This window comes from Spea bombifrons, chromosome 7, assembly GCF_027358695.1.
Source record: "Spea bombifrons isolate aSpeBom1 chromosome 7, aSpeBom1.2.pri, whole genome shotgun sequence".
In the NCBI taxonomy this organism is placed as follows: Eukaryota; Metazoa; Chordata; class Amphibia; order Anura; family Pelobatidae; genus Spea; species Spea bombifrons.
The window spans coordinates 8,231,732-8,258,275 of NC_071093.1; the positions used below are offsets into that span (position 1 = coordinate 8,231,732).

A 26,544-nucleotide genomic window follows, 5' to 3' on the forward strand; every position below is an offset into this window, starting at 1 on the left:
GCTTTACCATGTTTTTTTTTTATATGACCTCCAGATATTTATGTAACCGGGTGAGGCGTTTAGAAGAAGAATGTATTTTATTTACACAATTTAATTTAGAAACCTATTTCTTCCCGTTACTCATACATTATCGTGACCTTCAGGGCTGTAGAACGCCGGGATATGTTTATACCCACCAAACCTTCAGAGATAATAGAAAAGAGGGATGTCAAGAGAGTAACCAGGGGGTTGAGGCCAAAGGAGGGACTTCCCCTCATAAAGAGGGACACTTTTGCGGTAAAACATGTTGGTGGTAGCATTGCATTTCTAGGAGTATTCAGAATTTTATTATTTTCGGTCTACAAACTAACTTTTATAAAAAACTTGGAAGCGGTTCTTGTTCCGTGTCGTACCCATCATGGTTTTACTTGACTGCTGGAAGCGAAGCCAGTTGGCATTAGTTGTGAACCGGGATTTGGCGGCAACGTCAGGGTTATGCGCCATGAAGCTTTATTAATAACATACAATGACGCAAAATGCCACAAAACTGGGCCGCCTGTTATGATTAGCGCTGTACGGTGCGGGCGTATTATGCAGCCGTTTTAGTGGAAACACCCAGCATATAAATAGTAGGGAAAATATCATTTTTTTTTACAAAACTCTGTTTTGAGACAAAAGCTTACAGTTTTGGTTAATAACGTGTGCTACAAAATAGCAGCTAAGGAGATGTTAAAGGCTAATTACGCTTTTTATACTGACACTTGGCTTTGTAAAACGTGAGAAGCACACAATCACACGTTCCTTACGTGTGTAAATACCCCGGTGTCCTGCGACCTGCCCCTGCCGCCTGTCTATTGTAGAGGCTGAAAGGGGCTTCCTGCAAAGGGAAGGTATTTGAAATTCTCATTCGATAATAAGTTTGCTCCACAAACATTGTTCAGAAAAAAGGATGCGATAAAACTTCTGCCCCCCCCTCTGTATTTGTATCTTTCATCATAACCATATTTTGCAGCAGTCATTTGGCCCCAAAGGGTAAATATTTAATTCTGAAATTTTATATATATATATATAAATATTAAAAAATATATCAGTTCTGGTGCAAAGCTATAAGCTGGACTCGTTGCTATAGCAGCCAGTGGAATATTTCTGCTAACTGAACCATTTTATTTGGTTGCTAGGGTGATAAGACCTATTTTATGCCTTTCCGCTAAAATGTCTTTATCTATTTTTTTCAGAATTCTTGGGTATTCATGCTTCCCATAAACATGTGAAGAAATGAATGCGTGTGTCGCCCTTCTAATTGCATTAAAATGTCTCAAGAATAAATAACCCCGGCCGTTCCTGTATTTACAGATTTCTTATCCAGTCACATTTTTTATGATCTTGGTTAATGATTATTTGGGATGGTGGTATTTTTACGCTACAACAAAATATAAGACAATTGCTTTTCCAGTTCAAAGGTCATTTATGGGATTGTTTACAAGCAAAACCGGAGGAAGGACACGGATGAGGGTATTGGAGGTTCCAGCAAATGGCCCAGTAAGACATAGAAACTTAGAATTTGGCCCCATCTAGTCCACCCTTTCCTGGTCAGACCTTAATCAGTCCTCAGCCTCGTCTTATTTAGGATAACTTTATGGATATGCATGTCTAAATTTCTTCACAGTATTAGTCTCTACCACATCTGCTGGGAGGGTGTTCCACTTATTTATAACCCACTTGGTGAAGTAATAGCATGCAAATGCAGAATTTGAAAATAATTGTCAATAACAAACTGAAAAGACTTAAACTTGATGAAGAAATCACCACCACTCCTCTTTTTTTCGCAATTACAAACAATAAAGCAGCTCAGTCGTTATTAATGAGATTCTGTTAAATTTCAGTGTATTTTGTGTAAGGGGGAATGACCCAGCGGTGAAAGCTTGTATAGTTTACATAAGTTGTGTATTGTAACATGTATGTATATAAACCCCGTGGTTTATTTGTTAACCGGAACCCTTCTCTACAAGGAAGTCATGACCTTTCTATGAATATGAAACCATGACTTAGATCACGTTGTTCTGCGTTGTTGAGAAGTAGGGGCAAAGAGATGTCGTGGCAGATATTGAGTCATATTTAAGGATGGTCCCATGGGCCGCACACCGTGTATATGCCAAACTCTTGAACCTGTGCTGGGCGACCATCACGTAGCGAAGAGTAGTTGCTGGGTGAGGATGACCCAATTTACTGACCACTTCCATGGTCTCTGGTCAGAGCGTCATGGATTCCAGATTCCTCTTGTAAGCGATAGAGAAGGCAGAAGCAGGTTCCTGTTAATATCTAGCGTTTCTGGACTTTTCTGATATATTTCCACTCTGCATCCCGTTTTTAGACAGATCTCACTTCACCAAGCAAGATGAATGGACAATTACCCCACATAATTCCCACTTACACTACTTACTAGGGCTTCATATTGATGCCGTTACCCATTCTAATGGGGCGCTCTTTGTTGTTTTAAGCTGGCCTGTTCTTGAAGTAACTATAAGTACATTAAAGACTCCAACGCTACAAAAACCCCTCTTAAAAAATTTCTCACCATCTGTGCCTATTTCCATTATCTTGGCCATTGAGAGCATTTATATTTTCAGCCTCTTTTCTAAAGAGGAAATTACAGTTAAAGCACATAAATAATAGCCTTTTTATGTACGTGGTAGTCTATGCTATAATTTCATCCATTAGATGGATTACAGTTAGTGTTGGCGTGTGATCCGCGTGGACTTTCGCCTACCATTATTCCAGAAAAGAACGATGAAGAATATCAGAGGATTAGAACAGAGCACGTTTTTTGAACATTTGGGGCATGTTTGCGGTTAATTATTATAAATATATATATTTATAAATATATATTTATTTATTTATTTTTATATTGACAAACGTGTAAAACCAGTATATTTCTTGACCTCTGTTCAGTGGAATTCCATGCAGACGAGTAAAACAGTAAAAACAGTGCTGGTAAAGAGTAAGCGAAAGAAGCGAAACAAGTTAATGAGACTATAATCAGTAACCAAATCTAATATGTTGCATAACCTGTCAGGGACAACACCCCACAATGTTTCAGCCAATCAGAAGAAGCTAAATGACATTCCTCTGCATGACATCACCTTTCCGTATAAGCACACCCCACCTGATGATGTGACACACAAGAAAAGTAGATGTTTATACGCTGAAAAACCAGTAGTAAACGAGTTAGAAGCGTGCGCAGGATGGCACCGATCTTAGCAGAAAACAGCAAACCCAACTTGCCCGATGGCGACAATTATGTTAAGTAAGTATATTACACAGCGAAACGCACAGTAATGCTTGCGATCAATAAATATATATGTAAAGGGATAACTCTTTTATATATTCAGTTTCTACTAATATTTTTTGCAATTTTGTATTTTAAATGTGAACAAATATTTGCACGGAGAGATGTTTAACTAGGAGATAAATCTGCTTAATGTATTTGAAAGATGGTGATAATTGAAAAGGAATTTGATCAGCTGTGTTGAACGATGAAAGTCTAAGTATGCCATTCTCGAGTATATATGATTTGGAGTATGTATGTGTGACTGTATACATGTGTGTACACACAACATCAATGTAATACACTTAATGTGTGCAATCAATATATCTTCTGTGATCAGATAAAGAGTTAACTTTTTAAAAATCGTATGATGTCATGACATATTAAGCTGCGGAGTGTTCGACCATAAGATGTGGATTATGTGAAGCTGTTGACTCAATACCCAGTATATGAATATTCAATTTTCTTAACGTATTTCTGAGCCACTATATTTAACCATTTCAGGTGTGTCTAAATTCAACCCCCCCATCTGAAATTCATCATCTATCCAACAGCTCAATGCTCACCCACATAATAATAATAAATAGTACTCCTTAATGAAATCCCACCCATGAACCAGCATGATTTAAAAAAATGATTATAAAGATACTGGTGTGACACCAATTCCCTGTTTACCTTTTCAGCAATGGCTTTGTGAATATTAAAAACCCCCACTTGGACTTGCTCTCTGAAGACATCCTCTACCATTTTGACTTGGGAACTAAAACGCACGACCTGCCCTTGATGTTTGGCGATGTTAAGGTAATGGGGGGAACTAAGACGCATAACCTGTCCATTATGTTTGGCCATGTTAAGGTAATGGGGGGAACTAAGACGCATGACCTGCCCTTGATGTTTGGCCATGTTAAGGTAATGGGGGAACTAAGACGCACGACGTGCCCTTGATGTTTGGCCATGTTAAGGTAATGGGGGATTTAAGACGCACGACGTGCCCTTGATGTTTGGCCATGTTAAGGTAATGGGGGGAGATATCATATTGATGGCAGGTGTATGGAAATCACAGGTTTAGGGGGTTGTGGAAGCTCCATCTTTGTGATGAATGGAAACGTATTCATTAACGAATATCAGATAAATAAATCCATGCCGGCATTCTTATTTTCAGCAGCACTTTGATAATGTTATACATATATTGAGCAGAGAGTTCGCTTATAAAAACATTCGATTTTTTTGCAGTTTGTGTGTGTTGGCGGAAGCGCTAACAGAATGAGAGACTTTGCAGTTTTCATTCACAAGGAGCTGGGCTTGGAAGGAGATGGTAACAGCATAACAGACATCTGCGCTGGAACAGACAGATACAGCATGTACAAAGTGGGGCCAGTGCTTTCAATTAGTGTAAGTATCGCTTTGCTCAAATACAGACAGATAAGACCCATTCATCCCGTCTAGGCGGCCCATTTTTCTTGCCGTAAAGACTCAAACCGTAATCAGTTAGATTCAGGAGCCAAATGCCTGTCCCACGCATGCTTAAATCCCCTCACTCTATTAGCCACTACCACGTCTGGTGGGAGGCTGTTCCATTTATCTACCACCCTCCCAGTAAAGTAAACGATAGATTTGTGCGACGTGCAGAACTTCATAATTATTCTTTAACATGAATAGTTCTGCAGGACCAGGCAACATTCGGTCATCCAACTCTATTCTCCGTCACCCTCAGCTAGATATTGTTGTTACATTTTCTACTTTTGAAACGCATTCCCATGGACGTAGGTCTGGATTTCCGCCGTGTTAAAGCAAGCATGTCATTAAACGTTTCAGAGCTCTGGTTTCCTGGCCACGAGCCACAGGCGGATACAAGTTCAAAGGCAAATACATTTTGTGTTTGAAGTGCCGCAGGGCAGCGGTGTGCAGGGACGGTCGCACCAGTAAAACCGGCATTTCTGCTTCACATAAACCTCCCATTGTTATTTTATTTCCAGTCTGCAGCAGGAGGGTGCCTAGAGCTTTTATTAGCAACGAATCCAGCCCAGATTATGATCCGACATATATCTTATTCTGATACCGAGGCTTTTCCGACTGGAGCAGCCTCCATATCAGGTGTGAGGGGCCAATACATGAGTTTAATCTAGAATTCATTTGTACTTTAATGGTTGTAGATAAGTGGAACAGCTTCTGATCAGAAGTGGTAGAGGTTAATACAGCGAGGAAATTTAAACACACATGGGACAGGCATGCGTCTCCTAAATCTGAGACGCGGCCAACAACTGATTAAGGTTTTAGGAAAACCCAGGCAGATGAGATGCACTGAAAGGGTCTGATCTGACGTCAACTGCTTGGTTTCTTATATAGTTAATGCTTCATTGGGTGTCAACTTTTTATGAACACAATCTAATTGTACAGATCTGAGAATTAATTGACACTTTATGAATAATAAAAATACAACAATCACTCTGCGCTTGGATTAAACGCTTAAAATGACCTTTTGTGGTTAGATAATAATTCTATGTTTTTGCCTTAATAGCATGGGATGGGAGTCCCATCCATTTCCATAATGCTCCATGAACTCATCAAACTTCTCCACCACGCAAAGTGCCGGGACGTCACCATTATACGCATCGGAACTTCGGGAGGGATAGGTGAGCACTTCTCCTTCACCTGTTCGGAGCTCTGCGGAGGGGAGAATACTTTCATCATCTTAGATTATTAGTACGTCACCTACAGGTCTTAGTACATCTTGCCCAAACAAAGTTAGAAAGTGAAACATTTAACACCCAGATACACCTGTTGTTTGCCTGTCATTTGCCGATTGTCCTTTGAACACCGTTTAGTTGGCATTGCCTGAACCCGTTGCCTCTTTGTGTTGCAGGCATCGAGCCGGGCACTGTCGTCATTACAGACACAGCCGTGGATGCCTTTTTTAGACCTCAGTTTGATCAAGTGATTTTGGATAAAGTGGTCGTGAGAAACACCGAGCTCCACCGGGAACTGGCAGAAAACCTACTGCAATGCAGCACCGAGATCCCTGACTTTCCTTCGATTATCGGTCACACGATGTGCACGTACGACTTTTATGAAGGTTGGTACAACCCATAAGCTGTATTGTTAAATGTTTTCTTAAATGGAAACCCCTGTCGTAGGTTTTACGGCTAGTTTTACAGCAAAAGATCTTGTAAAAACATTGGGTCATCTTCTCTTTCAAAAAATCATGGATTTCAAAGAACACAATGTTACAGGAACTGCATATTTGTCTCACGGTATAATCCAAAGACACCAAGTCCTTTTCATACTGAATTAAAGGGGAGCAATAGAATGTCTCTCCTTCTTCTTCTTTGACTGATGGGCTTGAGCCAGGTGTTTGACCGTACGTTGGGTACATTGAGTCCTACAGGCTTAGATCTAGTTCTAACTGTTTATCCCCCCCAATGGCAAATGAACGTCAGGGGTAATTATGTTTTTCAGAAGATCAGTAGCCTACGCACACCATTAGCCATAGATCCCCCAGTTCTGCTTATGCTTCAGCTATGACTTCCTAACAATGTATTCAGGCTGTATTCATTAAACTGCATACACGCGAGTTGGACATTTCAGCTTCTTAGCATAACTATGCATTATGAAGGGCCGCCCACAGAAAAAACCCTCAGCCGGCCCTGTGTAATGTATAGTTAACTCAATGAGCTCTTTTTCCAGATGTGTACCCACATTGTTATGTATTGGGCAAAACTCAGCTCTTCTTAAAAGAGAAGTCCGTTGGCGTTGGCACTGCCAAAAGCATGATGAAGCCAATGAGTCGACACGCTCAATGCGCATGCAAACTCCAATTTAAGTCAAAAAGACCTCTTTTTAGGGTTGTTCGCTTGTACCTGGCCAGTGATCCAATACATTGAATATTCAGAGGGTTTGCTTTTATTGATTAAACCTTTACTCTCACTAAGCATGGAGCGCTTCTTGATTTCGCAAATTAAAAATTCTGGAACACACATATTTGCCAAACTCTAAAGCAGTGGGCATTATTTGCAAAGAGGTTTTTCTTCCTGATTTTGAACAAGCTGCTTAAGAGGAATTTGATTACAAAAAAACACATCAGCCTAGTATTTTTCTTTGCACTTGTGAAATTGTAATTTTTTAAGAGGTATGGCGGTTCCGTACCGGAATAACGCTCATATAAACAAAAACATAATGGTGTATTTGTTTGAAAGTAATGAAATATGTACAAGGAGGTAAAAGTAATTTATTTTTAAGGTCAGGGAAGATTGGATGGCGCTCTCTGTTCATTTTCTAAAGAAGAAAAGTTAGAATATCTGCGCAAGGCATACGCTGCAGGCGTTCGGAACATAGAAATGGAGTCAACCGTATTTGCTGCTATGTGCCATCTCTGTGGACTTAAAGGTATCTTTATTCCTACCATTTTTTAAATTCAATTTAATTTCAACCAGTAATTGCTTTTCGTTTTGTATTTTGTGCATAATGCAGCAAGTGTTCTTCAGACATCTGCCACGGTGTAGGTTACTTGACAATTCTCTGGTTCCTAACATGTCTGGTATGGGGTATTTTTAACCCATACATTACCTAGACCTGCTAATTTCCCAAAAATCTAAGATTTTTTAAAGAAAAGAAATATTTTTCAATGTCTTAATTCAAGTTTTTTAATCACCCACATGCACCAAAAAATATTTATTTGTTGCTTCCGTCTTAAGGGGACATGGAATTAAAACATAATTTCCATTATTTTAGATCCATCACCTAAATAATTGGTAATATGTTATATGACATCGTCTATGTCTTCCCAATTCCTCCTACATATTACAGACTATTCTTGGAATCCATTTGGTTCTATTATTTAATTCTCCCAATGCATTGATTAATAAATAATACCTACTGGAGAAGCATAAAAGGGTTTCATGATCACAATTTATCTTCTAAGGGATGATTCTCTAAACCATCTATCTTGTCCATTGCACTTTTCTAGACTTCAAGACCCTGTTTTAAACATATATATATATATATCTAGAGCTGAATTCAATGGTCCATCTGCCGATAATATATTTACTAAGTTAACATTAGATGATGTAAAGAAGACCAGGCAGACAATCGCTGTTGTGCTACATCACAACGTATTCATTTGTTTTTAGCGGCGGTGGTGTGTGTGACCCTCCTCAACAGACTAGAAGGTGATCAGATCAGCCAAAGTCACAACGTTCTCAAGGAATTCCAGACACGTCCCCAGCAGCTGATTGCCAAGTTCATCAAGAAGCAGCTTGGCTTGTGCACATAGCTAGGTGGCAACAATACACACGTCTCCCATACATCACAGCTATGTACAGTGTATGTGAAATATATATATATGTTTGTATAGTGAGTAGCAATTTTATTTGCACATCATGATTATTTTTTTATTTTGTGAACGGATTGACAGGATCCCCAGCGGGGCTGCCAATCTATGTAAAGTACACACGATGACAAAAACAAAAAGGTTCAATATGTAGTTCAAGGTTAAGTCTGAACTCCTCACACAGGTTCTGGTTCATGCACATTTCCCAACATTTCACAACCACAAGTTCTACTGCTTCTATACACATTAGGAAAGAGGGACAGGGGATATGAGACCAAAAGTGGGACACTTGGGAGGTATGCTACCACAACTGGAGCAACTCAGATGGCTAAAGTAATTTACTGTCAGGGTGCAAGCCCCCAATTGCCCCACATACGATATTGCCCTCTGTCTTCTATGATCTGTAAGGGGTTTTTACTATTTAGGCAATTGGTGAGAATTCATAATAGATCCACCAGCCAGTGAATTGTCTCCAGTTCCACCTCTCTTTATTTCACTTGGCAAAACAGCGTGTTTATGTCCCGTCAGCTGGTTAAAGCTAGTTAAGGGTCACTGACTTCCATGATTAATGAATAATGCAAAAAGAATGCTGCCAGCAGAGATATTTTTCCTGGCTGGTGTTTGGCTACATGTTGTTTATTCACAGCAGTGGTGCAAGACACGTGAGCTTTCACACTATCTTCTGTCTGCACCATCATTTCACATCTTCATCAGCATGATCCTAAAACTGGATGTTATCTGTACATTTTCACAACAAATACCTTTCCATAGGTGGAACTTAAATTTCTATATAGCAGGTCATTGTACGATTTGTGTTTTAAATATTCAATAATACAATAGAAATATGGAGGTATAGTTTTAGTTACACTTTTAAACCAATTTTAATTACTTACTTATAAAATACATTTTGGGCCCAATAGGCGAGGAGGAGATGAGGGACCTCATGATCCACCACTGTAGGTCACTTCAGACCAGGGGTCCCACTCTTTTGTTCATTTGACGTGTATCCTCATTCTGGAATTGGGTCGATACGTGTGCCTGTATCTGCTGTCCGATGCTAGTACTGCTCAATGACATGATACTACCCCCCCATTAAGGTTAAATTTTGCTAAGATGTTGGTGCTAAATAGGTTAAAAAAATAACAAAAAAATAATGGTGCTTTTTCATGGCAGAACATGCAAAACTGAAAATCCTACACCAGTAATAAAGAAGAAAATACATTAATTTTATTAAAAAGTTTAACATATCACAGCACAATTACAGCATTTTTTATTATTTTATCAACATTTTTAATTGTGAGGTTTTCTGAAGAGATTTTGAAAGACGAATTGCATTCATGTACTGTATGATATCCACATTTAAGTATTTTTGTATATTTATGTTATTTACGATTTAATAAAAATATTGTCCTACAACATGTGCTTGTATCATTCAGAAAAATGTGTTGGTCAAAAAGGTGAGCAATTGAGTTTCATTCAGTAGATGAGGCAACAATTAATGTCACATCGACCCATACAAAGTAGAAAGAAAAAGTATTTTAATCAAGGGCAGAATAATAGAATTCTGTAGATTTTAAAAGTGTTGGGGGTAGAAACAACAATATGGGTGACCATCATTGTTGCAATATGGACTAACACTTACATTATGGAGTGTAGTAACAATGTACACATAAGGGGAGGAAAATATGTTCACGTGACAGGGCTTGTGGAAGCCGTTGGTGAGGCCTTTAAAGCTGTAGATGTCTACGCCGGAGCTACGAGGACGAATTCTTCAGAATCTGGCAGATCATAAGAGGAGCTGCAGTCCAGTTGGATGGATGCGGTGTCACCTCCTATAGTTCACACAATCTGCTCTTTCTGATATTTAGTGGCTTCTGTCCGCCATGCTTTGCAGCCCCAATTTCCACTTAATCCTTGTAGATATATAAAGTGTGTCTTTACTACAGGAGGCATTGAATGCAGGTACAAACATCCCCTTTTCAAAGTGTATTGCAAACTAAACGGGTTCATGATGTTAAACTAGTTTAAAAAAAAAAATAAAAAAATACATCTTTTTTTATTTTAGTATTGCCAACAAAATCCCGAGTTACAGTAGATTGTTTGGCTTTTTAGAACTCTGATGCCAAGGACTACTTATGTTCTCTAATAACCCATTCGTTCTCACTCTGACAAAACGTTCTCCCTCACACAAACTCCACCACTGTCATCCTTAAAGACGTGCTTTCACCTTTGAGTTATGTTTGTGTGTGGATCGCTTGCTCTTTATCTCATACATGTTCAGCAATATTTTATTTCTGTCCAAACTGCATTTTGTTCCATAGTCTTGTCTGTATGCTTGTTGATATTTCAGCTTTTTGGTTGTACCTTCCTTTATAAATGAGTGATATATTTTCTTATTGCGCCAGATTCCTTAAGCCCAGGATTTAAGGAGCGAACTATAATATCGTGTTGATGGATGAACATTTCTGTGAGTCAATCAATCAATTTCTTAAGGATATCATGTTTCCATATCACTCATTCTTCCTTCATAAGCCTAGACGTTTCAGGTAAAACATTGTATGTATGATTTCCTTTTATGTTTTTGTTAAGAAATTCTATACTATGAAAAGCAAGCAGGTGAATAATGGAGCTTGTGTTGCCTGTGCGACACCGCAATGGATAATAGAGATATTGTCATACAAACACGTCCCAGCACATGCTCCATTATCCACTTTTATAGTTGTCCATAGTATGGAATTAAAAGAAAAAGATTAAATAATTTAATTGATATTTAAATAACCCAGAAAATGTTAACTACTAAAGGGTAAAAAGTGGTGGAAAATGACCTCATCACCTTATCAACCAATGGAATGTTCCTATCAGAAGGGACATTGTAGTGGCTGCTATGGGGATAAGACCACTTTTCAAATGTTTCACCGTTTTTAGACACAGACCTCTAATTCCCTTTTTTCTGCCTTTTATTTGTATGTCACACATGGCCGGATTTGATGAGTACCGGTGAGACGGGAGATACTCGTGTACACTGCCCGTGTATTATGGGGGCAAAGAATTACATTGACATCTCCTGGGCTAGTTCCTTATCACTGAAGAATGTTCGCCCGCCCCTGTGCCACACTATTAGTCTACACTGGTTGGAAGAATGTTAAGTAATATACAGAAAATAGCATACAAAGGATGATATATTACAACTTGCAACTTTTTTGTAATGAGAAAAAAAAGAACAATGTATTTTTTTGCAACAATGATAAATCAGTAATACTTCCTGTAAATCAAATTAGAACATCTAGAAAGTAACCTGGGATAAACACAAAGGGCTGCTAAATTCCACGGGAGCAGCGCAGCTGTCACTTCGGTGCCATCGCTCATTGGAAAATCCTGCCTCGCTAATCTGACACTGTATTAACCAATACAGCCTGCTGAGATTTATGTAGAGAGCAAAGCCTGGCTGTATAATGCAAACGGGAGGCAGCAAAACCCTTATCTTAAAAAACCTTTAATCATACAACTCAAAAAAGACACATTTGTATTTAGGAGGAATGAGCTATTTTGCAAAAACTGTGGACTTCATATCCTTTCGTGGAGGTTTGGGTGGCAAGATTTTAGGTAAGATTTCTTTAGCATATTCTGTCTTATGAAGTCCAGCTTCCCGAAGAGCCATCTCTACCCGAACCCGCTGGTCAGAAATGATCTGTTTGGCAAGAAGAAACATTGAGTGTAAGACTAGAACCTACTTTGAAATGCATTCAAGATGGCCAACCTTAGCAGTCAATAATGGGGCAGCTGAGCCAAGCCATTCTCCGGGATATTGTCTCACGTGTTTAAATGACCGGAAAAGTATTTGTTTTAATAAAATAAATATAAAACAGGAGTTGCTGCTCATTTAAATATTGCTACGTACCTGTTGTTCATTGTATGTACACAATTGGAAAAGTGGCTTTTGTAAGACAACCTCCTGCTCGATTCCTATACCCATCTTAGCTTTAAATGACTTTGTGTCGCTCATCATCCTTACAGGATCAAATTCAGCTATTACAGCAACCTGTGAAAATATATTCCATGATAAGCAAAGTATGCCCACATTATCTATACAAACACGTCTTACTGAGAAATATTGTGAATTATACCATTTAATGTCTTGAGCAGCTTCTGGTATACAAAGAGTTACGAATATTTTATTTTCAGCAAGTGGAAAAAGTGGCCGAACTCAGAACATGAATGACTGCAACATTTAACCGACACACAAATAAGTCTTAAAGATGCTCTCACAACAAGAAGAAGAACTAGGCTCGGAAGCCTGTGGAATAATGGACACATATTGTACAATATAATGAAGCAGGTTCTAGAAGTAGACATGATCTAGAAGCTTCCACCAACATTCCTAGAAATAAATAAGAGGGGCGAAGAGAGTGAGAGAAGGCGATTTATAGAACAATACCTGCTGTCGGAGAGCATCAAGTCTTCTCTGTCTTTCTTCTTCTTCCTTCTGCTCCAAACGAGCCAACTCTTTTCTTTCTAAAAGGCGTTGTTCCAACACTTGTTGTCTATATAAAGCTCTGAAAAAAACATTATGTTATTAGTCTTTAGTTAACAGTCAGCACAACTCCCGCTCTCCATTTCCATCCCCTTACAAGCAAAGAAGCAGTTGGACACCAAGAAACGCAGCTGGACGCCTCTCGGTAATACATTGTCCTGGGCTGGACGCCTCTCGGTAATGCACTGTCCTGGGCTGGACGCCTCTCGGTAATACATTGCCCTGGGCTGGACGCCTCTCGGTAATACATTGTCCTGGGCTGGACGCCTCTCGGTAATGCATTGCCCTGGGCTGGACGCCTCTCGGTAATACATTGTCCTGGGCTGGACGCCTCTCGGTAATACATTGTCCCGAGCTGGACGCCTCTCGGTAATACATTGTCCTGGGCTGGACGCCTCTCTGTAATACATTGTCCTGGGCTGGACGCCTCTCGGTAATGCATTGCCCTGGGCTGGACGCCTCTCGGTAATACATTGTCCTGGGCTGAACGCCTCTCGGTAATACATTGTCCTGAGCTGCCCACCGCTCTGCCTTCCCTGAAAGCAGCTCTCAGTTTGCTAGTAAGAATTATCGGTAAGAACTCAAAAAGTTCAGCCTCTACAGGCGACTCACAATACGGTTACAAACTGGTTACAAACTGAGTCATGCGAATTATATTGAAAAAGGAAAAATCCATAGCAAAAAACCCATTTGTGGAAAGGTTTTCATTTTCTAATTTGTTTAAGTAATTTGATTTGAATTTCAATTTACTATATTATACAGAACTTGGCATTATTCAGTCTAAATGTTATCATATTTAATTTAAAAAAAATACAAAAATATAAAAAAAAACGCTGCCCCGTGCACAGCTGAACACGTGCATACGGCCCAGAGGTAATGTTTTTAAACTGTATAAAAGCTCAGCTTCTCCTAGGAGCTGTGTGATGTGATTCTATCTTCTGGTGGGCAGGAGATCAATATCAACCTTTTGTTAAGTATTTCTTGACATCTCAATCCGCAGCATTACATTTTTAATTTCTCCGAGGCGATATGTGTAACCCATTGTTGCCTGGGAGTCCCACCACACACGGTTCTCTTTTAGAAAGAGTATTTGAGTGTTGGAGTGGTTACCGTTCTCTGTCTCTCTGAGCTTGCTCCGCCATCATTTCCTTCAGCTGCTCCAGGCGCTGGAGATCCCGCATTTGTAGTTCTTCCCATGCTTGCTGTTTTTCGGCTTTGTATTTCTGTATCTGATACATGGGGGTAAACATTTTTTTTAAACAAACGAATATGTGCCAATATATGTGACAGAATCAGTTTAAAATAGAAATTCCAAAACACTTCTTCTCGTGAACAGCAAAGGGCTTACATTTTCTAAAATGCTTGAAATATTTTTGGGTTCATTTCCAGTAAAAAAAAAACAATGCTTTTCAGAATGCCATCCACCCGCTCTTTCTTTAAAGGCAGAGCTGCCAGTACTCTACACTTTTCCTGAAAGACCCCTATAGTTTTCCGCAATGGTTATACATCATCACATCAAACAGGGAGCGATATCATTATTTCCATAGGGGCCATTACTGGGGTCAATCAATCCCATTAATTGTATGTAATACTGTTCATAACAATGTATACAAATGCATACATGGCAAATACAGATATTATTTCAGTATGAAGTAAAATGATGCAAAAACAATGTTTGTGTGACTTCTTCACAACTCCATCAATTATTATCTTTTCCTATCCCAAGCACAAAAAAAATAAAGTATTATGAAGCTAAATGGCGGTCTATATTCTACATATCATTATATATATATATATATATATATTTACACACATACACACACAGTATATATATATATATATATATAAGGATATACTATAAAAACCTATAGGGTTCAGCATGAGCACACAGGCTTCTTTATGATGACTCAAGCTTTTTGGTGACCCTCATTCCCTCGGTAGGAGGCCTAAGTTAAATTAGTTTTTGATACATATGGGAATATGGAATAAAACCTCTGCTAACATGTCATTTGGCGGGGATTTGCCGAGTGGTGAGAATGGTGTACTCTGCACTTTACTGTCCCTCTCGGAGCATTCCTACAGAGCCTCTAGAGCTGTCGCAGAACACGTATTTATGAAATCATTCATAATCGGTTATGTTGAAAGCACAGCGCGGCAGGGTACGGCTTAGCTCCTCCGAGGCATTATTTAGCTGTGATAGAGTGCTGTATAAACACCGGCATCCAATACGCTGCCAACAGTAACAAATAGCTTTAATAAGGATACATCTACATAGTCTGTGTAATCTCTTAACTGCTAAATGCAAATTATAAAGAAAATCCGTACCCTGGCTCTGTCGTCTGCTCTGTGAAGCTTTTCTTTCTCTCTCTGTTGCTTTTCTCTTTGTGCTTCTCGCTCTTTATTCCTGGCAGCAATAGCCGATTCTAATCTCGCAACTTCTTCATGCTGAGCTCTCAGATGCCTGACCTAGAACATGGAAGATTTCAGACCAGTTTAAAAAAAGGCAAACAAAATGAGGAATGACATGTCTGCACTGGCTAACGTCAGTTTGAATAAATTTCATTATTAGGAAAAATATAATTGAAGCACAAGGTGCTTAATAAGTACATTCTGTGTGCTTTACTCTTGATTTACCCAAAAAATGGTGTATTAATGGTATGGTCCACGCACAGTTGGCTTTATTATGAGCTCACAGCAACCTTTAACTGTAGGCTGAGTGTATGCAAAGGTCCTTAAATCCTCAACCCAACTGCAGATCCATCCTAATATTCTGTATATTATTCTAAAATATTTCTTTGTCTCCAGCCCGTTCTTTCAAAAAGTACTGTATTCACCGTAAATTTTAATCTGCACACTTTGGTATGAAAATATCATGGAACTTTGTACCAATCAATCGCAAATGTTACCCTTTGTTCCCAGTGGGGTCATGTTATACAGGACTCTGTTAAATGAGCTTTGCTATGCGAACAGCTGTACTAAATGTTTTACTTTATGGAAAAATACTGCTTTGCTTGCTCAGAAGGCACAAAGAATGTTACAAAGGACAATAATTAATTGACCAATATACAAAACCGTTCTATATGACATAATAATTTACAACATGACATGCAGGTTAAAGCTATGAGTTAAGATTGTCCATCTGAGGAACCTACAAAGCAGAGATAAGTAGAGCTAGATTGGCCAAAGAGTCTAGCGGATGTCACAGGTAGAAGTTTTTTGTAGACAGCAGGTTCTTCCCTGAATCCAGAATGTTTTCATGGGCATTTTGGGATCAGTCTTTTATTGAAATATCTCCTGCTATTTAGTAAAACAACCCCAGTCCTAGTGGGTTGCAAAAATGGCCAGGGATTATGTGGATTATGTCCAAAGATGAGTAGTTTTTTAATAGAAATGCCTATTGCCAGTCTGGGATATCCCAAAAAAACATCTCCTGTTTGCAGACCTCTTGGAATAGATGAAGCACAGGTTGGATACACAAACAAATGGCAGAAATTACCTGCAATGCCCTCATGTGGCCATATAATGAGCTAGAAGTTCAAAAACATTTTGGTAAATTCGGTGTTTCGTACAAAGCTCAGAAAAAAGGTCCAGACCCCGCCACGAAAACAGAGCTAAAAGCTTGGAATTTTTGTCCGAAATTTGGTCCACATTCACTCACACTCTCTCACATTTGCATTCTTGGTCGCTTTCTTTCTCACACGTCTTGGGTAGTTGGTGCTGTGGAAATTTGCCCCGTATTCTACTAATTTTAGTCGGTTAAATAGGAAATCCTTTAAAAAGTATCGAGCTTTTGCATTTCTTTAAAGCAAATCAGAGTTACAAAATAATCTTACTTTTGTTACAGGGTATTTTTTTTTCCCTTTTTTAAGAAATTAATTATATCCATTTGTAACATCAAAAAGGTACAAATTTGTACAAATAATGTACAAGACTACGAAATGAGCAGATATTATCTTCAAGAAACTGGTCTCTATGTAGAAGCACGAACAGAAAAGAACGTTTATTAGATAATCATAGCTTTTTATCTGTCGCAATAGGCGAAAAAAGAAAGTTAACAATGAATCCACAGCGATACGTGTGAGGCAATCAATTCAAAACAGAAATCCCAAAGCATGTTTTAAAAGTGAAGGGCTTTAAATCACTGAGATGCGTCTTTATTTCTGATTTGTGAATTGATACTGGTTATCAATCAATTATATGCAACAGTGTTTTGTAAGTAGGCGTTTTGCTTTTCCGTTTGAAAACAATGATATACTGTCCCCGCCCCTTACTTGGCTCCGCCTCACGTTAGTTACCCAAGTCTGTCTTATTATAGAGATTAGTATGAAATGAAATATTGCTACATTTAAAACACTCTATTAGGTCGCAAGCTATCATTTATTTAACGTCTAACTAAGGCTGTGTGATCTTGACGGAGAAAATAAATTCCTTATTGATTGCTTCCCATATGAGAAGCACCAGATTTTTCTCAGCTTGGTATAAAAGATGAATCTGACAAGAGAGATTTTCAGGAGCTCGGGGTGTTGCTCAACAGATGTTCTTAAGATAAATTGTACAGAGGAAATCTTGGTGTTTGGCCAATATTTCAAATAACGAGCAAATGACAAACTAACGAAGGTTTCTTAAGAGCAGAATCCGTCAGGGAAAAACAGTATGTGGGCAAAAAGAATCGATACTAAAGTTCTTTTCAAGAGGAGATTAATCAGACAAACTGTATCTTCCAAATATTTGTCAGAGAAAAAAAAATGCTACACTTTCATGGGTCAATTTAACACATTTAGAATTCCAATGGATCGACCAGTATGCTGTACAAAAGATTTTATTTGCCCTAAATCACTGTTTCTCTTGCTCAGTATTCATAGCTAATTTCAGCAATATCTTCTCACGTTCATAAATATTTTTTTTTTCTGTGAACGATACTGTCATAAGTTATAAAAGCTTTTAAAGAATAACAATGATGTTATTGTTAATAACAGAACCAAACACAAAACATTTAATTAAAAAAATCCATTAATTATATTTATTGTCACTTGGGTATCTGAATTATTGTGAATATAAATTCTGTAAATGCTAAAAAGCCTATTATTGTAATTCCTCCTTCCATCCTTTAGAATGAGTTAGGAGGAGTTCTTTTAAAAATATACTACGTATTCAGATTTACAACTCATGCCCCCCTTGGACAAAAGAGTCCGTTATCAAAGTGAAAGATGTAATGTGACAAGAGTGCACATATACTGTATATGTTGATGTAGGTGAGGGGACTTTGTAGCCACACCTACAATATCTAGCCACACCCACAATACCTAACCATACCCTCTAGCCACACCCACAACCTGTAGCCACACCCAAATAATTCTCCAAAGAGGGAGGACGTCTTCTTTGCCATGTTTTGGGGTAAAAAGGGGGAAATTTTTTGTCTATATCCAGAAATCTGGCATCTTTTCTCACCTTTTCTTTCAGCTCACTACAGATCTCTTGCTGCTTTTTCCTGTCATTTTCGAGAATCCTTTCTGTTTCGTATGCAGAACAGGCTTCATTGATGGCCATTACTGCCTTCATGATAAAGTCCTTCCTACACCGAGCCCAGTTTTCAGTCAAAGCACTTTTTTGAACCTTTGTGAAATGATGCAAGTCCCAGATCTTTTCATGGTTAACCTGGAAAAGGAACACGTAAATGTCAGAATAGCTGTTTGTCCCCATAATGAATTCTACAAATACGACCGGTTTGAAAAAAAAAACCCCAAAAAAACACCTGCCATGAAAAGATATCATGGTAAACTCAGAACGCTATTGTGCCAGTTTGTGTTGTGATCACATATTCAATCTCATATGGTTCAGAAAACATTTCATGTGATTATTAAGCTACCCAACTTTATTTGTAAAGTATTGGAAATTAATTAAAATGAAAAACATCGTCGGAAGTATGTACTGACCAGTTCCTGTCTTGATTTGTCTGGTAATTGCCTTGACATCATGTCTAAATATAAAGCTCTTCTGTTGGGAAGGTCACGTGGATATTGGCTAATAATGGACCCAAAAATCCAATGGTGCTCATCGCTCCATGTGCAGTCCCTGAAAGAAAACACAGATCTTAATGCTATCTCTATGCTACAAAGCACAAACATCAAAAGATGGTTTTATCAAAAGATATTTATTACAGCTAATTTAAGAAAAAAACATCCTTACATTGTGGTAAAAAAAAAAATATGCTCAGTTCGCAAAAGAAGAAAACATACTTAAATTCTAAGAAACTGTAAGAAAAAAAACATAGCACCTGATTTTAGTCATATTTTATCTCCCTGCATGGATAAAACTGTCACTTATTAAAATCTCAGCCTCCTACATATGTCTGCGTCCCTGGAGTGGTTTTAGAACAATCAGCGTTGGTACACTGTGTTCACGTTAGTGGGATCTCTGTTCATAAAAGGCATGTCACCATGGGAATTGTTAATAATGCTGGGAGGCAGGACTGAGGACGGTGAGACGGCCACCAAATGACATAAGTGACGCCAATGGCTGGATATGAGATGCCCCACATTACGCTTTTCTGCTCAAGCATTGTAGGGGCATTTGCCCGGGGGCTTAAAGTTGAGCTCATGGAATCACTGCTCATGGAAGGGATCGTTTCTAGCTCTCAACTTGTATACACTCACCACAAGCCCAGCTTATGCCCTATATGACAAAGCCCATAGACACCAATCCCCTGACCCTCTTTATATACAATATGGTAGACAATTAAGCCTAGAAAAGGCTATAGTCTCAGATGTCTAAAAGCATGGACATGAGGTATGGGAGCCAGGCTGCGGATGTTGTGACTATTGTCTTAGGTGTTAGTGATGTCATATCAAGTGTCAACTCCCAGGGTGACACATCAGGGCATTCTGTCTTCAAAATGACATGGCACAATGTGACTGCCAAGGAAAGTTGGGTCTGGTGGGGGGTACACGTCAGTAGAAGGAGACTTAGGGTAGATGTTGTGTTGGTGGAGGAGTGGAGGTAATATGTGAGGAGAGTGGAGAGGTATGAAGAGATATGGGAGGAACCTAAGAGATAAGATGATGTGAGATATGGAAAAAAAGAAACAAAACATAAAAAGCCAATAATTCTGCTTTGAAAAAGCCCAGTTTTTCATTGATTGTTATTTGTACCTAACTGCATATACCGTAATTAATGGCTTGCTAAATTAGAGACAAAACCTATATATGGAGGATCCATTGTTCTGTAAAACAGACAACGCTGCAAACCAAATAATTTGGACTTAAACAAAAGAGGTAGGAAGACCCTGTTCAAATGAGTTTATAATATAAGCAAAAGGTCTTCTTAAAATGTCAAGTCACAAGACTAAAATGGATTAATATATATTGTACACCATATTTAGATTGTACAGACAATAATGTATATGGTCGTGAATGACCCTGGTCATATCCTTCAGATAATACATTTCATCACAATGTCATTCTGGAGGTGTAGGTTATTAGAATGTCTGGACTGTGCAGGATTCCTAGAAGCGTTTCTTTAGGGCTGCCGCGTTATCTCTCCAGATCTCTGTGGAAATGTGATGCTGGGAGTTGGTCCAACATATAACCGCCTCATGCATTTGCATGTTCATTATCATGAGTGCGGGAGGGACACGCCAGAACAGAAGAGCTTCAAAGTGGATGCTCTACTGCTCGTGTTCTACAGAACATAGACCAGGGGTTTCCCCTGATTTAATAGGTATAATAAATAATATATAACTGGTTTAATATACACTACATGGACAAAAGGATTAGGACACCCGACCGTTACAACAGGGACTTTTATGACATCGTATTCTAAATACTGTTGGTGTAATGGTCAGCAGTCCCAATACTTTTGTCCATATAGTGTAGTTGCTACAGGAATAAGACTACATTTTAAACATTAGACTTTAATCTGTAACTCCTCTTTGGTGGTTATGTTCGTAGACATGTGACTTGAATTAGATTTGTGCATCAAAGGTTCATCAGGTAATTCAAAATGTGCGACCCCTGGCAAGGCAGCAACACAGTACATCAACATATCACTCATCATGAAATGTACTTTGCAATGATGGCGGTTCATATGATTTATGTAAAACGTCTCCTATTTAGCGCTCTCCGCTTTATATAACGCTATCTCGTAATAAGCAATTCTGAATATTTGTTTCTAAGGACACCGTTATAACAAATCACAAATGTCATTCTAGTTCATAAAGTAGAATATAAATGATTCCGTTTATTGACTGATAAATTGAATTCCATCTAGGTTGTGCTCCTAACCTGTCCTTTAATATCATTATTTCCGTGGTGACTGGCAATAGAAACATTTGCAATTCTTTTGTCTTTACAACATTAATGATTGAAAATTAGATAACAAGCCTCACTATTTCGTCGCAGTGGCGGCTCTGGTAATTGAATTTCAGATGTTAAATCATTATTTCCTATAATACTCTGGTATTAAATATAATACTCTAATTTGTCCTAAGTGAAATGGAAACATTGTTTTGCATCTATTTTGTGGATTACCTAAAATACAATTTTTGTTAATCCTTTTACAATTACTGTAGAGGAGAATTTTATATTATTTTGGCTTTCGGATAAGAATGAAGAATGCTATTATTTAATTAAGGAACGGGTCAAAAGTAATAAATATAGAGCCAATATATAAAATGTCAAGCCCTTGTATCATACAAAAAGGTAAACCCACACAAATTCCTATGGTGAATATTTCTGATAAGAAAAAAAAGGAATTATTTCCCGGATTAGACATGGCAGTCCGTGGAACCTCACGTTCACTGATGAGCAGATTATATTAACTCAGAAATGGTTACCATCCAAGGCTGTCTTTATTGATGATGGGATGGTTCACAATATTTGGATGGTGGCTCTCAAACCAGCATTTTGTGATCACCTTGTAATGTAAAAGCCTTTGTCAAAGTATTTTAACTATTTCATATTTTCTATGACAAAATAAATGATCAAAGCAACCTACAAACTTTATTTACTGAATCCTGAACTCAAGTTGTAACAGTTGTATTTGTAAGAGTTTCTATTTGTTCTAGCCATCTGGCCCATTTACATTATGAAGGACTGTAACTAGCCAGCACAGCCTCTACAGACATCATATCCAACATGTCACCACTGTAGGTACTGAAGACGCATTTGGTTGAAGATGGCTGTCTGCAGTTTTAGGCTTCTTACTTGTTATCGTCTATAGAAACAGGACCGGCAGCAGGCAAATGGCAGCAGGCAAGGGAACTGGCAGGTAATAGCTTTACAAAGGAATTGCAGATTGTAGACAATCTCTAGCACCGAAGCCAAGTGCATAGTCTGCTAAAACAGTGCAGGGAGAATCTAAAGAACATGGTTCTTGTTGTACCTGATTGTAAAACAATCTCAGTGAGAGATTGTGGGAAATTAACCCAAATTTCAAGAAGAAATTCCCTGGCTATGCTTGTGGCTGATGTCAGAAATTGAAAGTATAAATCTGAACAATGTAAACAACAGAACATTTAATAGAAACAGTAATAAAAGTGATCGATGGTTTTCAATATCTCAGCTGATACGGATCCCGTTATCTTTTGTATTTCCGCATCACATTAAATGTAAATTAAATAGTCTATTAATATTCCAGCATTGCCCTCGATGTCTGTTAACCCCGCTGAATACAGATGGGATACAGTGCTCCTGCCGTCAGTTCATACATTTGCATGTGAAGCCGCAGGGCGCAGGGAGCAGAGATAAGCCAGAATTATTCTGACCCTCCGAATACACATCAGAGGCAAAACTCACAGTTTGCCATTAATGAAATCTGTGCTGCGTCTGGGCATTGAAAGGCCTAAGGGTAACATCAGCAATCCCTTAATTAATTGTAATGTATTTTATTAGATGTGCAGGTAGAAATACATTCTTAACTCTTAAAGTGCCAACAAAGAATGCAAAGTAATGTGCTCAACGAATAGCTTTAGAGATGCCAATTCATATGCTAGATATCACAAGCTTTATTGATCTTTGTATTATTATATATATATGGATTCTTAAAAGGGGATGACAAAGCTTTTGCCATAACTAAATATAACTTTTTAAAACTACATGTAGTTTTTATTTTATCTTTTAGGCTAAAAACAATCAATATAATTTAGTTTGAACGTTCATCATGTGGATGCTGAGACCTGAGTCTGAGAGTCTTCCTAAAGTTCCCTCCCTTCTCCCCACAAAGGTTGCCCGACCCAATGCACAGCTATCAGCAACTTAACAGTAGATGAGAGATAATGTGATGGGGCGGGATAATTGTATATAATTGTAGGAATTTAGCAGACACTGGACTTAAAATGTCAGGCCTGGAGGAATAGAGGAGGACAACGGAGGATATCACAAAGGTAAAGGGGTAACGATGTTTTTTTAAGGCTGAAAATGGATTTCTATGGCTTCTCCATGGTGCTCTGCTGTCAGTGGCAACAGGACAAGAGGTATCTGAGCATGGACTTGTCCTCTAAGTACAGTGCCAAGCGCTTTCAGAATCACTTACCGGTCTATATCCTTCACTTTTATCTCAAGTTCATGAATATTCGAGAGATATCTTTCAGCAAGGCTCTGATATTCACTTAGCACAGAAGACTTCAAATCGGGATAAGGGCATTGCAAGTCCTGTAGCACCGCAGGGACCTCATTGCTTCCCTCTGCGCTTGATAATTCCTGATTAAACAAACATTTGAATGTTAAACCAGTCCGCTCTGCCTCTTGTACTTTAATAAGCCTGTTAAAATGTCTGTTCATCTTACCGTTGCTTCGTAGTCCTTAAGAGCCTCTTCTAAAATATGTTGTTCTTGATCAAGATTTGTAATCAGCGTTTTCTGCTGTTCCTTCACAGATTCTATCTATGAAAATAGAGAAATATAAAATCATCCATGAAAAGTTCCCCGTATACACCGGCAATGATACCAGTTATTAAAAATCAGTATTAAAATCACATTCAGATTTTCTATATTCTCTATATTATCTATTAAAAAAAAACATATTCCACCAGAAAATGTTATGATAGGAATAAAAATTCTAAGGAAACTAATGGTTATTTTTATTCTCATAATAATAATCATGAAAACACATCAACCTAATGATGAAACCAAATATGGTTCATTTAATTTATTCAGGCCGATGGCATTTTTATTCCTTAAATAAATGTGGGATAAAAAAAAATGTATAAATCCAGTTAATCATTTTAAGCTCTGTGATAGCTCTGATGCAAACTAATTTTATATTCATACCAACCTTTTAGCAGAAAAATCATTCCAGATTTAATAATAAGTACCGTAATGCTGAAAAAGTAATATTGTGTTATGGAACCATCAGGCTGATGTATAATTTTTAAAGAAACAAAATTTGCATGTCGGAGCTTAAAAAGCCTTAATGTTCTAAAAAGTCACACTTTCGGTGATTGTAGACGTAGCAGCATTTAACTATGTCCTATACCTTCTTAGCATCGCTGAAACCTGCTTCACTCGCTCACATGCTGGTATCTGCTGGAACATTAATTGCTTCCCTTCTTCTCCATTCATTCTGTAACTGCTAATTTAAATATCCTTTAACCCTAAGTGTGCCAAAAGGAGGCATAGCAGATGGTAAGGCCCCTGGCACTTAAACAGCCGCTATGCCTCCTGCCTGAACTGAGCCAAACAGAAGCCGTTGATCCCTCCAGGTTTGTGGTCTTACTGCTGCTTAATGATTGTAACATGTTAGCAAAACGGGAACATATGAAGTCAGCAAACATTGCTACGGACAAGGAGCGAGAAACGCCAACCTGCTGTATGATGCCGTCTGGATGAAAGTCACTTTCCATCTGCGTTTGGTGGAGAGAGTGATACCGCAGTTCCCCGATCCTGTGTTTTAAATCGTCCCTTAGTTGCCAGATGGGATGCACTGTGCATTCTTTATAGCGATCTCGATCCTCCGATAATCGCAGCTCTGCTTCCAAACAGAAAGCTTTATCACTTAATGGCAAGGAAAAAATGAAGTTGTTGAGTTCCTGCGGGACTTGGTGTGTGGCAGCACTAAGCTATGAGCTCCCTCCGGGGCCACAAGGGCACCAAAAGTTAATTATCCAATTCTTTTTTCTCTGAAAGGTTCCTTACTAACTTAATTTATACTTATTTAACAATTTAACACTTCTGCACACTCCAATGGCAATATATTCTTGTGTTCAGTTGAATGCATTTCACACTGTGAAAGTATATATATATAAATATATGTTATTTTCTACTATTTAGTACAGTAAAACAAATCTGATTAATGTATCCACCATGTCCATGACACAATCCAAGCACAATCCTCTGGCAAGATCTTACATGGTTAACTATGCACTATTTGGGTCCCCTCCTCGCAGGAGAAACTCAACAAAGTTGGCTGTAAATACAAAGTTTAGTTGGTGGTTTGGTATATTTCATATCCCCTCTGTCACGTTGTTCATGGAATAAGCCCCAATGTGACCTCAGAAGTTCCAAGTGCATCATGTGGTGACCGTACCCACGGATGGCTTTGAACCACTTCCCTGCAAAAATGGCAGATCAACCACGAAGCCGCATCTCTTGCTGATCTAAAAGCTGGGATAAATATAATGCAATAACTGATCTGAATTCTACCTTCTATTTCACGCTCACCTGCGGTTTCCAGCAATGTACTAATTTCCCTCCTTAGGCTAGTTTTTATTAGAATCGCAGCTACGCCGCGCTCCCGCGTATTACTGGCAATATGTTGTGCTGATGTAATTCCACACTCTCCTGTATCCAATATTCCCTTGCTGCTTCTCAGAAGTTTTCCTTATTGCATTGAATGGTTTCATTTTTATTTACTTTGTATTGGATTTATTCACGTTGGCGCTGTTACATACAGCTTGGATGTTTTTTATCCACGTAACGCAATAAGACATGATAAAGTGGATTTTCTTTGTATCATGTCATTCCTGGGAACTCTCCGGATGTGCCCTGAAGGCAGATGCTTGCCAGGCCTCCGAGGCAGGCTTTTGGGGATAGTTAGGTAGATTATTGAACGTGTGGTGCCAACGATTGATGTGCATTTAGATTACATCGTTTTCATACTTTTGTCAGCCTTTTTAACGTGTAGAGACGTACATACAGAAACCTAGACCAAAATTAAAATGGTCTGTTTGTGCCGGTTGACCAGATGCTAAAAAAACAATCTAGCAATATTTTCATGTGAAATTAAATATGGCGGCCATTCTGCTTGGAGTCCAGTGCATTTTTCATGCATTCATCAGTTACTGGAGTAAGAAGATAAGATTTCTGTCTTATTTAACTACTCCTCCAGCTGCATCTACGGGAAAACAGGGTGTATACGTCGGTATGCTTCTTAGATACGCTCAGCCGAAAAC

The 26,544-nt window shown here is 38.6% G+C and overlaps 2 protein-coding genes across 2 annotated transcripts in view; one reads left to right on the forward strand and one right to left on the reverse strand.

The window, feature by feature from the left end:
- Nucleotides 1-3,137: 3,137 nt before the first annotated feature.
- On the forward strand, nucleotides 3,138-8,750 carry UPP2 (uridine phosphorylase 2). Its single transcript, XM_053471584.1, has 7 exons — nucleotides 3,138-3,283; nucleotides 3,988-4,105; nucleotides 4,538-4,696; nucleotides 5,823-5,937; nucleotides 6,168-6,377; nucleotides 7,541-7,687; nucleotides 8,431-8,750. The coding sequence occupies exons 1-7, from the start codon at nucleotides 3,222-3,224 to the stop codon at nucleotides 8,571-8,573; spliced, it is 954 nt and encodes a 317-aa protein (XP_053327559.1). The 5' UTR covers nucleotides 3,138-3,221; the 3' UTR covers nucleotides 8,574-8,750.
- A 3,073-nt stretch (nucleotides 8,751-11,823) lies between these two features.
- Nucleotides 11,824-26,544, reverse strand: part of CCDC148 (coiled-coil domain containing 148) — a 36,887-nt gene continuing 22,166 nt past the window's right edge. The window contains exons 7-16 of the mRNA XM_053471876.1: nucleotides 24,958-25,121; nucleotides 23,942-24,037; nucleotides 23,689-23,855; nucleotides 19,095-19,233; nucleotides 18,610-18,816; nucleotides 15,487-15,627; nucleotides 14,272-14,390; nucleotides 13,066-13,183; nucleotides 12,529-12,669; nucleotides 11,824-12,318 (exon numbers count right to left, since the gene is read on the reverse strand). Of these exons, the coding sequence (XP_053327851.1) occupies nucleotides 12,172-12,318; nucleotides 12,529-12,669; nucleotides 13,066-13,183; nucleotides 14,272-14,390; nucleotides 15,487-15,627; nucleotides 18,610-18,816; nucleotides 19,095-19,233; nucleotides 23,689-23,855; nucleotides 23,942-24,037; nucleotides 24,958-25,121 (1,439 nt within the window). The 3' untranslated portion in view covers nucleotides 11,824-12,171. The remainder of the gene's footprint in view (nucleotides 12,319-12,528; nucleotides 12,670-13,065; nucleotides 13,184-14,271; nucleotides 14,391-15,486; nucleotides 15,628-18,609; nucleotides 18,817-19,094; nucleotides 19,234-23,688; nucleotides 23,856-23,941; nucleotides 24,038-24,957; nucleotides 25,122-26,544) is intronic.